Source organism: Leptosomus discolor, chromosome 8 (assembly GCF_034619465.1).
Source record: "Leptosomus discolor isolate bLepDis1 chromosome 8, bLepDis1.hap2, whole genome shotgun sequence".
Classification (NCBI taxonomy): domain Eukaryota; kingdom Metazoa; phylum Chordata; class Aves; order Leptosomiformes; family Leptosomidae; genus Leptosomus; species Leptosomus discolor.
The window spans coordinates 13,841,871-13,855,361 of record NC_141398.1 but is presented as its reverse complement, the minus strand read 5'-3'; the positions used below and the strand labels follow the sequence as shown (position 1 = coordinate 13,855,361).

Below are 13,491 nucleotides of genomic sequence, written 5' to 3'. Positions count from 1 at the left end.
AGTGTATACATAAAACAACATAACAAATACGTTGCTCAAAGTTCAGCTGCAGCATTTAAGGCATAGTATGCTAAATGGAAAAAGGCAGGGAGTACCTAACACGTCAAATATTTTAGCCAATTCTAATCTTTCCACAATTTCTGCTCACATTAAATACGTATTAAACCAGCTTTGTTGCAAACCTATAAGTTTTCCTTAGAAGTCTCGCAAAAGACAGGAACAAAAGCTTTAGATCTGGTAGTCAGTATAAGCTGATGTCAGCAAGCAATGTTATATATAACTGGCAGAAAAATTTGCCATAGTCTGTTGCAAATATCTTTATCATCAACATAATCAAGATACACCATCAAACAGTTTCATTTCTTAAACGCTAGCAGTGGTCCTGTAAGTTACTTCTGGATGCAGGTTTACTCCAAGTTTTTCATCAAACTCAGTGTCAGCAAAGCTTTACAGAAAGTAATGGATAACCTGGTGTAGTATAAGAGTTAAAAAAAAATAAATCAAAGCAAACAGCTAATTTAGTCTTCTTATTTATTGTGTGACTAATACGACTACAAGGACCTAGTTCAGACCATGTCACAACTCCCTCTGAAGCTCTTCATGTTATATTTTTCTATGTACTATTCATTAGTCAGTTACTGGAATATGTGGCAGCTCTTAAAATCCTTGTACTTTCAAGTTCTTGGACAAGAATGTGTTTTTCATATGCTATGAAAGAGTGTAGACGCTCATACTTTTACAGAACAAACACACAAGACATGACAAAACATCATGCTTATGGTCACTTCCATTTTCCAAAAGATACTGAAGCAGCAGGTATCGTGCCTGTAAGGCATGCTTCTTCCCTCCACCACTGCAAAAAGACACAAGTGCTACAGCCCAGGGCAGCATTAAAGGCCACCTCTGGGCATTCAGGTTTCAGTTCTTAATCTACGCTGCTAACTTAACAGCGTTTCATGGTCATGGGGGTAAGAAAGACTAATAATGTGCTAAATATCTACTTCAGCAACAAAATCAGAAAGATCTTACAAATACTGGATTTGACTGCTGTCAGTCAGCTGATGTAGGAAAATACCCCAAACAATTATCAGGTGCAAAAGCGATCTTTACTTCAGAAACTACTGGGAAAAAACATCAACAGGATCTTTCTTCATAAACAGGCCTTAAACAGCCAGTACCTCTATGAAAAACCATTGTCTTTAAAGATAGCTGTTTCCTAAATTAATTTGGACCAATTTGCATACAGACATGTGTCCCAAAGTAGCTGAGGCAGAGCCACACATCAGGTGACACTGTATGGATCCTTCTGCAGCACTACAATATTGATAGAGGAAAACGAGGATCTGAAAAAGAAGTATAACTATGTAAGGAAAATGTCAGGCTATGAAGTTAGCTTTTTGCCATTAAAATGCAATACTATCTACCTCTTCAGTAAATGTTCAGACTTCATAAGCCACAGCCACACATACTCTTACTCTAATGCATGAACTTAGACCGCACAGGATGTGTTTCCCCCAAAAATTCCTTGATCAAAAGGGGATATTTACAAATAGCTTCAGAAGAAGGCACCTATATAGATCTGCTCCAAGATTTGTGCATCCCAAGTAGATGAAATTAATGTAACAGTACCATTCTACTACGATTGAAAAATGGGATTTATAAACTCTCTTTTGTAAGCATGCAAGCATGCCACAACACAATACTGGAAGTTTTAGATGGGATAACATGGCAACCTGTTACCTTCTATTTTCAATTGAAAGCAAAGCTTTAAAAAAAACTGGAAGACTTGTGAGCAGGGAGTAACTTAAATACAATCCTTATTACATTCTGGGACTTGTTTGTGAAACTTAAATAACCTTGAGGATCTACAAGTCATGAAATTCCAGTCTTGCTACCCTTGGCAAACATAAGAAGCTGGATTTTTAGAGGAAGTTAAGTTTGTCATAGTTGCTAATACGTTCATGATCTTTGTTTCATTAGCCTCGTGCCGACTGCAACACTATTAGCTGTCGCACTGAAGAGACAACATTTGAAGATGACCTTCAAGGACTTAGTTCCAAACTAAGCCATCATGAACCCTGAGGGTAAGGGGGTTCACTAGTTAAGATGGCACTCTATATTACTAATTATTTCAAACCCAAAATAATAAAGCTGAGCTAAAAAGTCCCTGCTATAACAGTAACTGGATTTTTTTAGGTATCTGACATACCTAAAAACCAGACAGAAGTGGGCAAAGAAAGACTTAAGATTTATTTTACAATGCCTAATTCAGACTGACTCTCCCCAAATGAACTGATTTCTGTCATGCAAAGCAAGTAAATGTATTTACTTTTCTCCTAGTGCAAGAGTTCAGCCAGAGCCCTGAACCCTTCTTATATTAATCAAAGATATTTCAAATGCAACTTAAATGTCACAAATGTTGAATTCAATTTCAGTATTTCCTTCCTCCCCCCTCCTAAACACAGGAAGCTATACCTGCCACCCAGGCTAGCAATCCCGGTTTGGGCTACAAGGCTTGAGATGCACCACAAGTTCTTTGTGGTCTTCATCCATAGCTCACAGGACAGTTGTGACAAAAAAAACCAAACCCTCTCAGTTCTCCTCCTCCAACCACCCAGAACTTCTTTTTATTTTTTTTAAATGAGGAAGAGAAAGAACAACACGGAGGTAAAACTATCCCTGCACTCAGTGCCCTGGCTTTCCCCTGCGAAGCCTGCATTCCCACCCGCCGTTCCTCACCTTGGTGATTCAGGGAGATGCGGTTAGATGGTTCTTGGAAACCCGGTTCCACCAGATCCCGTCGACCATGAGCCGAAGTCTGATCTACATTGTCCTAAAAACAAAAGAGCAGAAAATCTTATCAAAAACAGGCATTCTGTACTCCCTGTTAGCTACACTGCACAGAGCCAAAGCAGCGATACAAAAAAAGTCCCTGCCATACCTCTGAAAGGAAAAACCAGTGCTGGAGAAGGGGGCAGGGGGAGAAAGGAGAAGATTATAGAGGGACACTAGACTATCGCGTTAATACAGGTGGGATGAATGCAGAATTAGTAACTATGCTGGTGGCTCACCTATACATAAATTTTGCACTTCAAACTGGGAAACGGTGATGTAAATGCACTTTTTATTTTAATAAAAGTTTCTTCTTGAGTCAAATTATGTGGAGGCTTGAGGCGTTGTCTTCTTCAATTCCAAGCCTGTGGCTTAGGGGTTTTTACCTAATCAACTGGACTGAAACAGATTCAGTAGTGAACTACCAAACCTCAAGAGGAATCAGAAGTTCAGTTTAGATAAACATCCATGGCTCTCCATGCCAACCTGTATTATTTTTTTTTTCATACTAGAATTCTCACAAGATCAGGTTTCAAGAAGTTTTAACACAGATTGAATTTGGCTAAGTCTAAAATACCACGGTTTCTCACAGAACTTGCCAAAAAAGACAACTAGGAGAAAGCAGGAAAATTGAAATACAGTAAGAAAAGCAAGATAAGTCACACTGAGTTTTAGAAGAAGGAAATTTAGAAGGAAATTTTGAACAGGTACACAGTTTTACAAAGTTGGCATACCTTTGCATATACTGGTTAAGGGTAAGGATGGAAAAACAGAAGCAAGTGCATAAAGTTGACTACATTAATATATCACTGCCCATAAACCATGCTGATGCTGCAGTGATATACGTGACTGTATACATGTTCCTGCTGTGCCCAAAAGTATAGGATAAATACGTAACAGCATGACCCGCATTTATGTCAAAACATAGGAACCACCTTCATAGCAAACGACGTTATAATTACAGCAGAGCAGTAACATGCACGCAGTGAGCAGCAATTCAACTATGTGCAACCGTGAGCTCTCAGCCCAACACTTCCAGCTTACAGACCGTAAACCAATACTCAAAAACATAACAGATGTAGTGCTTGGGGATAAAAATTGTACATAGTTATATAGGATATGAAATAAGTTATATTATCTCTTCTTCAGAGAGACTGTCTGAAACAGCAGATACTTGAGCTTTGATTCAAGTACTGAAGCACTGCTCTTGAGTACTTCATCACCAGGGATCAATTTTGGAGCCCACAGGCATTTGTAAGACAAGAACTGCCAACAGTGGAATGACTAAGGGAGGTTTTTACAAGTAAACAATATATGGTAAGATACATACAGCATCCATCTATCTATGCCAGATATACTTGAGACCTACTCAGTCTTTTGTCTCCATATTGGCTACTTCCCCTTACAGCTCCTTACATCCTTGCCACTGATCTTTTGCGACACTAGCTGTTGTTTCATAAGCCACATTTTGCCAATCTCAAGTTTTTGCAGCTGCGTCTGAAGAATCAAGAAGAGAAATCAGACGTCCTCTCAGCATGCCTGTATTTTTTTTTTACTTTCGTGAAGCATGGCAATATGTTAGCTCTTTCACCGGAGCTAACCGAATATGAGTTCAGAAAAAAAGGAACTCACAAGCTCCTGCCTCTCTCAAATCCTTTGCAACTGCAGGGTATTGCATCCTAATGCTATTACTGCTTTTGGAGCGCTAGTTGTTTTCACTGTATATATCTCATTTCCTCTGGGATACCACACAATCATCAATGACCTGGCCCACAACATCTCAATTTTAAATTTCATGCAGGAAATTCGGGACTTGAAGCACAAGAAAGCCACTGCAGGAAGGAAAAAGCAAGCACATACAAAATTAAGAGTCTACTCCCCAGAAGTTTAGCGCAACTCATTCAAAGGCTCCAAGGACAACAGGGTAGAAGAGATGTTTATCTAGGAAGTCAAAACTCAAATCTGAAGTCCCTTGCTCTTCAGTTATTTCAAACCTAGTACCAAGGTTGAGAGGCGAACATCGCAGGCATGGAGAACAACGCAGCAGAACATCCTCCCTCCTAGCACAGAGCAATTCAACATCACGTAGGGTAGCTAAAACACCACTGTCACAGTTTAGCAGTGTTAGTTCCACTTCCCAGGAATGAGTCCGGACCTCTGATGCATGGATGCAGTCATATATTGCCTCTCAGCTGGGAAGAGCAACAGGGCACCCCAACAGAAATGAAAGGTGGAACAGCTATTTGTTACATACATAAATGTGTTTTCAGTTGTCTCAAGACTTAAAAGTCCCCAGTGGAAGGCAAGATTCGTGCAGTACTATGTAGTAACAGAGGATGAGATTTGGCCAAGACGCATCTTTTTACCTCCGGGTTTCCCACACCAGTAACACAGAAACACTTATATTTCAGGCTTTTAGGTGACTGCAAGCTCATAACTCTTCAAGTAGAACAGTTTGGTGGTTGTTTGTTTTTTTTTTTTTTTAACTAGCAATTGCCAGTAATTTACAGGACTAGGATTCGTCCTGTCTGGAATCACCTTACAGCTGTACCAGAAGATAGAGAGAACCACAGGCCTAATTCACAAAGCTTAAGCTGACTTCATGGTAAGATATATATAGAAGTTTTCAGAAGCAGAGGTTTCAATGACTAATGATTGCCGGTGCTGCCCTTACAAAGCTGATGCCCCTGCCTGTTTCATTAAGTGCAAACCCCTGCCCAGAAGGTCTGCAGACTTCTCCTGCAGCTCAAGCAAAGCATGGAACCAAAGGTTTCCTCCGGGCACTGAGGGCCAGCACAACCCAGGTGCCAGAGTAAAGCGACAGACATGCATAAACAAAGCCACACCTGTTAAAGCAATGCGGGCAGCAGAGGAGAAAAGGTAAGGGCGGTGCGATTTAAAGAGCTCAGGGTAGTTTCACATGACCCTCCAGAATCTGTTTGTGTCCGTTGTGTGCAGACAAACAGTGGCACTTGGCCAGCTGCAGCAGAGATCAGACAGACACTGGAACAAGGTTAAAAGAAGAAAGGGGAAAAAAAAAAAAAAAAAACAAACAATCAACCACATTATATAATTGGTCCATGCCAGAGGCGTTCTTGTCAGGCTCCAGCTCAGGGCCCTGGCCCAGGCCTTCAGCAAGGTGGGCACCTGCTTTGGTCCATCACCATCCCCCCTGCTGCCACTGAAACCAGGCTCCTGGTAAGTCATGTGTTTGCTCCATGTTTTAATCCCCAGCTCTCCCTCCTCTTCCAATAAATGCTCTCAATATGAAATTAAAGCATGTTACCTAACTTACTGTACCATCCAGCTATTGTATTTTTAGAAGCTAGCTGAGCATTAGCCCTCGCTGACTTGTTTGCATGTACTATTTTCCCTGTCAGTCAGCGTCCGCGACAAAGGATGATTTCATCAGTGACTAGCAAGAGTGTTAGAAGGATCTGAAGCAGGCTTTTTTTTTTTTTTTTTTTTTTTTTTTTTTTTACAGAGTCCTTCAAAGCATTAGCATTTCATATAGCCAAACACACTATCATTACAGGTTAGAATTCAGTGTCCTTTTGCAAACCTGTATTACATGATGCAAAATGTGACATGCTTGCACTGCATTAAGAGCCGAAGTTCACTCATACAGTGTTATCTCTACATATCAGTAACCAGGACAATCTGGATTTATTTTTTCAATCTATAACCAAGCCTTTCAAGTTGCACTCCTTCAACTATGTCATACAACATTTGCTGCTGTTTGTGCTAGCACAATAAACATACCAGTTATCAAAGAAAACATTACATCTGGTCTTTTAATCAGAGAATCAGACAGCCATATACTATAGCAGCTCTGCTGTCTGCACATGTACTCTTTAATCACTTCTTTGGCCCTGAGTGCTCCTGTTCCCACCTGCAGCCTACCTCAGAAAGAGTATTTATATCAGCACAAGACAGCATTATTGGGCTGACCAGTGTGTTGCTACTTCTCTCATCCTGGCTCCTTCAGCAAAGGTTATCCAGTCAGTCACTTAGGATAATCTTAGAGATAAATACATCTTAGAGAGGGAAGAAGCAGATTTGAAAGTACAAATAATAAAATATCATCTATAATTCCCTTCTCCCTCTTTCCTTCTGGAGAAAGGGGTCTGACATTAGCAGAGGCAGGGCAGCTTTCTCGAGAAGTCTGGAAATCCCCTTTTACCAAAGGTTTCAACTTTTTCTAACTTCAGCAGTCACTGGAAGTTTATGAGATGAAGGAAGGCCACGAGTGGCAGCACAGCTTCTTGGAAGCTCCTGGGAGCATGGCCAGACTGAGGATGTCCAGACCACCAAGACGACAGTCCCTGGTTTTGGATTTACTGTAGCTGTCTGCAAACCCACACAGCCATGCCCATGAACAAAAGGTTCAATTGAGCAAGAGTCACGCATACTCATGCCAGCAGTCCCACAGCGACAAATTAAGATCATGACATACTTCTGATGTTTGTACACTGTCCAGCACAACTGAAACTCAAGTCAGACGTGCTGACGGGTCCCACTGCGGTTTAGGAGACTATCAAGACAGATACGCCTCAGAGCAGAGACACTCCTGCGGCGCCAGGAGCTTGCTGCCTACCTGATGGTGCTACTTTATCACACTGAGGTAGATGTCTAAAAACTAGTCGAGCATAAAGAGAAAATTAGCCAAGTCATTACTTGAGCCACCTTAGCTTTACTCCGTTAGGCAACTTGTGTAAAGCAAAATGAAGTACCTACTGCTAGCACAGACTGAGGAAACTATTGCACAGTGTTCAAGGATTTCCAAAAAAAGCAATTATTAAAATTCAGTGAAGAGGTGTCCAAGGGCTGTGAAACAGTGAACCCTGCTCAAGGCTCCAGAAGCAGCAAAGGGATACTTTGAGAAATCACACTCTGTCTGTATCTGCAACTTGTTGGTCTTAGACGAAGGACACAGAAGTAGACTAACATTTCTTTATCTGACCCAGTACTGCCATTATTAACATGCTTCTGGAGTTTCCTTAGGGAATGAACAGATTAGGCAGCATTTCTTCTGAGGATTGCTTCATATGATTCTCCACTTTCCAAACAAAACACTATTTGCATTTATGTAAAGTAACTTTCCTCATTTTCTAAACTATGCTACTTCTTTAGACCATGATTTTATAGCTTTGATTTACTTAAATCTTCATATGCGCAAGAAGGTGAATACACTCAATTATGGTAAGTGCCAAGTAGCCTGCTATTCATCTAAGTAAACTTTCCTATAGCTTACTAGATCCGCAGCCATCCACACAGTTTCTGTTCTGTCATTCAATTTTACTTTTAGCCCTCTAAAGGCAAACACATAGGCTATTACAGGAAGAAATCCACCTGACAGATCCAGACCAATGTTCAAGCTGTAATCCAAACTCCATAGTCTAGATCAATTAGTAATGCATATGACATTCTTTTCTTAAAAGATTTAAGTCAATGGGCTTCTTAGTGGCTAAATACAACAGCACAGTCCCCTACCAGATAGCTGCTTGGTACGACATATTCTCAGCCTGACACCCCAGAGCTTGAGGAAATTTGTCCCAAGTACAGTCGTGAGGTAAGAGCAACGCTCTTAGATTTGTCCAAAGTCATTGCTTTGCAAATGATTTCAAGTTTACTCAAATACAATTCACATTTTTTTACTGTCTTCTGCTCCAATCACATCTTCCCTGGGCCAGTACTTAACATGTCATACAAATAAAGAAAAACCAGGCTCTGCACACTAGGCAAAAAACTTTAAAGTGCATTCTCAGGCAACCCACATATTACATAATTAAAGACCTGTAACTAGGTTTCCTGCCTCTTAACTATAGTCATTTGACAAGGTAAGAGCCAAGTGAAAGGCTCAGTAAGTCAACAGAGTAACCGTGAACCTAGAATTTTAGCATTCCCATTGCTAAGAGAGCTTGTTCAAACAAGGGCTTAAAATAAAGCCACTTAGCTTTGTCAAAAGTCAGGCTCTCTCTCCTGAAGTAGCAAAGCCACTAACTGCAGGAATCATTCGGATTTTACAGTACTGGCTGTCAAGATTGAGAGAGATAACCCTAGAGACCAGGAACAAACAAGATCAGTTTGGGATTACGGGAGCAGCAAAGGCAGCAGTACATTCTTCCCAACACACCACAGCACCTCCGATCCTTGGTGCTGCAAATCACTGAAAACATGCAGTAACCTGGCAGGGTGCACAGACCTATTGCTATACACACATTCACACAACCCTCAGCAGAGTTACCAGCCTGGCACGCAACTGCTACAATAGCTACAAGAAACATAACATACCAGGAATTAGCAAAGAAAGAAGCAAAATAAGAGAGAGACTAACAGACAAGACAGACCTGCGTCCATGGTCTATGTCTCTGCAGTGGCAGGGAATTTGTTAAGTGAATCGCAGGAATTATATTACATCCCATGATACAGGGGAAGGCAGAAACGCTTGCCAGTCTGACCTTGGAAGAACTTCTCTCCCGACCCCCATCTGAGTTTCAATAACCCACTGACCAGAAAGTCCTTCAATCCAGCCAAAAATTTGGGGTTTGGACTCTGTTGTCAACACTGAAATCCCATAGTGTGTGTGCCCCAAGACAGTGAAGTTTACTTCTCCTACACCAAAAAAAAAAAAAAAAAAAAAAGCTTTCTTAAATACATGGACTGATAGTTATACAATATACTGCTATAGCGGAGCCAGAAAGTTGTTTTTCCAAAGGTGTTTCAGATTTATTTTAAGGAGCATTGCCAGTTATGTGACTTGTCATTACCTGCATTGCAACTGCTATCAGGGCAGCATTGTTTTACATCAAAAACTACTGTTATCTACTGGCCAGCTTTCTCTTCAGCCCCCACCCCACCAAGTGTCTCTTCAGCTCCCGCCCCCCCAATAAGTAAAACAAACAAATAAATCTAATGTGGCAAGAGCCAGACCATGATTAGCAACCTTCAACAGTATCCGGCACCAGCAGCTTATTCAAAAAAGGCTTCTCCTCAGTAAGGCAGGAGCGAGTATACCGTGTTAGCTGACAGCTTCAGCAATGCACTTTTACAGCATGCACACACACTAGCATTACAGATTCAGTTTATCTAGGCTGGACTTTGCAATACTGGCATTAGCAGGGTTTTCAACACTATGCACCCAGAATCCAGCAAGAACTATGTCAAATTAAAATTTCTCTCACTAGATGCAGTCCTCTCTTAGTAGAAAGTAACCGCTTCTGCAAGAATTTAGCTGTCTCCCAGCACTCTTCACAGAGAAAATGGATAGTATATTCCACAGTGTGCACTTTTTGGACTAGACTGCCATTTATTATGGTAGAATAAAATTCAGCGCATCATGGTTGCTGTCTTTTAATCAGCCAGCAAGGAGGGAATCCAACTGACAGGCTTAGAAATGCTAAAAGCTTTGTTCTATTTTTAATGAGACTAAAACCACCGTGGCTGTTAGAAACAGTTTACATAGTTTACAGCTAAAATAAAGTCTTGAAATACAGAAAAGGAACAAATGCACAAGCAAGGTTCTCTGTGAAAGAAATCACTTAGAGCTGTCTTCAGCTAGAAAGCACTTACCTTCTGATAAAGTGTCTTTTTGCTTCTTTTTTTAAAAACATAAACCAGGTTCCTTTTCATTTCTAACAAACACCACTGGATAAATAAAGTTTATATTAGGAAATTCTTTACAGTAGAAAACTACATGCTTATAGGGAGATTCTGTTTCTTCTGCTGGTGCCTATAGATCCTGACAATGTATCTTTAGCTTGTACTCAATTGTAAGTTAGCCTTACCTCCAAAGCAAGTCATACTCACTGGCAAGAGGCTGCCACTGACCAAGCTAACAGAACACCAATTTATTGCATGTTCCAAGCTCTTCGGTTTTGGTCAATATTGGCTCCACCAATAAAATTCCTAAAAAAAAAGTATCTGTTTTTTGTGAGAGAGAATTGTATCTGCCAATAGGAATTAAACAGAAACATCCAGTTTTGTTACCCTGAGCAAGTATAAGCTAGTATGTTACATTCCTCCTCTTCTTAAAGAGGCTTTTCAGTGAGATTTTGCATCACTCTCTTATGAAAAAACTGATACTTAACAGACCATACTACTTAAATTGAGTTAAAAGCACAGCAACAGCACTTAGCAACCCATACATCTTTACTATACTGGATGGTGCCTATCAACCTAAGGGAGCAATGCAACACATAACAATGTGTTGTTGCTCATAAAATCTTCAGCCTCTACCTTCCTTACCAGAATCACTTTCTATGTTTTGACCAAGTTTCTGAAGAGCATGCTCAGACTATATTCCCTCATCAGAAATATGGAAAGACAGACAATGAAAATATTTGTACCCAGGTGCTATGGAAAATTTCAGCATGTCACACACCTGCTAACACATTTGTCCATTCTGAGAAAGGGTCTTCAAAATTATTTCCTTTCAGCTTGCACTAAAAAAAAAAAATAATCTTTACATGTTCTTTCAGAGGAAGCTTAACACACAGAAAGAAGGTACAGGATATTTGATCCTTTTCAACCCACTGCCCTCCCCATGCTCAGACCTGTGAAATACAAGGTAGCTCATCTGTTCTACTTGGCATCAAATCTACTAGAGGTCTGCTGGCCAGCTGCTTCCAAGAACACTTGCTTTGGGAGTCAGGTTTTCACAGCACCCTTGCAGAAGTGGATGGGAGATGTTCTGCGAACCGCCTTGGACAGTTTGTCCCAGCGCAGGCTAATGATCCCTGCTTTAACCTCAGAAGGCTCAATGCTTGAAAGGATAACCTGGTGGACTCTGGGATCTGACACTGCAGCAACACGTGCGTGTCTCAGGCTGGGGGAGGGAGGAAACAAGGGAAGATGCCACCTAGGTTGCAAGAACCACTATTTCCATACAAGTGCATTCTCTTTAAGAATAGAGACTCAAATTGCTACGCTTTGGGAAGCGGCAACCACAGCCAGATAACCTAAATTACACTTAAGTGTATGCACCCTTATAGCTAGGCAGCTCTGAAAACTCGACTGATGAAACTCTAACAAAGGAATGAAAGACGACTGAAACACAGAGCAAAGGAGTTTATCCCATCTGAATGTGGGTCTGCTTTCTTAAAGGCAATAGTACTAATGCACTTTTGTTTTCTTGATAGTTCAGGTTTAAACTAACTGTTTGAACAGGCCGATTGGTGAAGATGATTCTTTGTAGTCCTCAGAGCTGACAAGATTATAAACCTCCCGTGTGGCAAGAGCCAATGTGCTCGCACAGACCATTAAAACTTACCAGATGCCAGCAAGCAACATAACTTTCAGGTTGTTAACGAAATTGTTCTTCACGTCTTCAAACTGAAAATCTGACTAACTTTAAGTGCTATGTTGAACAACTTCATACCAGACTACTTTGCTATCCTTGCTTGCTTCAACTATCAGCAATATGAATCTTATCTCTACTTTCTAGCCAATTTGCTCAATTGCTGCAATTTAAGGTGTGCTTGATACCCCTCCTCTCCTGCCCTGAAGAGTGATCCTTGGCGCTACAGAAGTAATTAACTAGGTCTAGAAATGGCTGTCCCATCTGATCAAACCTATGATCCTAATTGTATTGGCCACACACCCTTCTGCTTAGATAAAGAAACATTTACCTGTTACATGGTGCAATCTGCCCCAGAACTAATTGCCCACCTCAGACACGGACATCTGTAGTTGAGGTGACTTGCATTCAGTGTGATACAGAGCTAACTCTTCACTTATCTCCAGACCAGCAAGCCTTAACAAAAAGATGATATTTAAGAATCTCAGATACGGGGTAAAGATTTATACACAGCTCCATAACCTACTAAAAAAATCCCACAGAAATCAGACACATCTCTAAAGCACAACAATCATGCTTTTTTATGATTAACAACTCGGCATCATATCTTGTATTGGAACAGACCATTGTGCTCGCCCCTAACCAAACAGCAGGGTTCTACTCTCTCAGAGCAAATCAATAACGTAATTTATGCAAAGAAAAAGGAATGATAAGAAATAGTCTACAATATATGAGTAATTAAAAAAAAAGTTTTTGTACTTTTTGTACTGCTTACATTGCAGTAATAGGTTATTTTGCAAGCCCTCAGAAAAGAAAACACCATTACCAATAAAACAGGATGCCTACATCTCTGCCTGCCTTTCTTCAATCATGTCTGAATCTCATTTGACCTTCACAGTTTTAAGAAAGTCACATCACCACACCTTTCACACTGATGTTCAAAACAGTTTTCCCTCAACAGTGATCCTCTATTAAGACTTCATGAAGTCACTGCTCCAAACTGTTAGCAACAGCTGGACAATATTTCTAATAACAACTATGCTGCAGTTGTGCTTACATACAAATGGTCAATTCACAATAGTTGGAAACAAAACAAAAATTAAGCTAAATCTACCAACAGGGGTCATCCTGGATATTTCAGTGCACCAGTGTCTTATACTCGCTTCTCAAAATGAAAGAAACTTGCAATATTTTCTACGTCTTCAGAGTCCTTATCTGGATATGAAATATGAAAAAGAATTAACTAACTTGACTATCGTAGAATCCAAGCAGCTCAAAGCAACCTTTTAGCCTGAGAACTTCTCTCAGTGCTCTGGATAGTTTACTTATCTTTGATTTTAAAAAAATCTAGGTACAATATG

The 13,491-nt window shown here is 40.5% G+C and overlaps 1 protein-coding gene across 1 annotated transcript in view; it reads right to left on the bottom strand.

Annotated features, from left to right (window-relative positions):
* GRB10 (growth factor receptor bound protein 10) overlaps positions 1-13,491 on the bottom strand; it is a 106,220-nt gene that overhangs the window by 79,139 nt on the left and 13,590 nt on the right. The window contains exon 2 of the mRNA XM_086469148.1: positions 2,740-2,833. Coding sequence (XP_086325274.1) covers positions 2,740-2,833 — 94 coding nt within the window. The remainder of the gene's footprint in view (positions 1-2,739; positions 2,834-13,491) is intronic.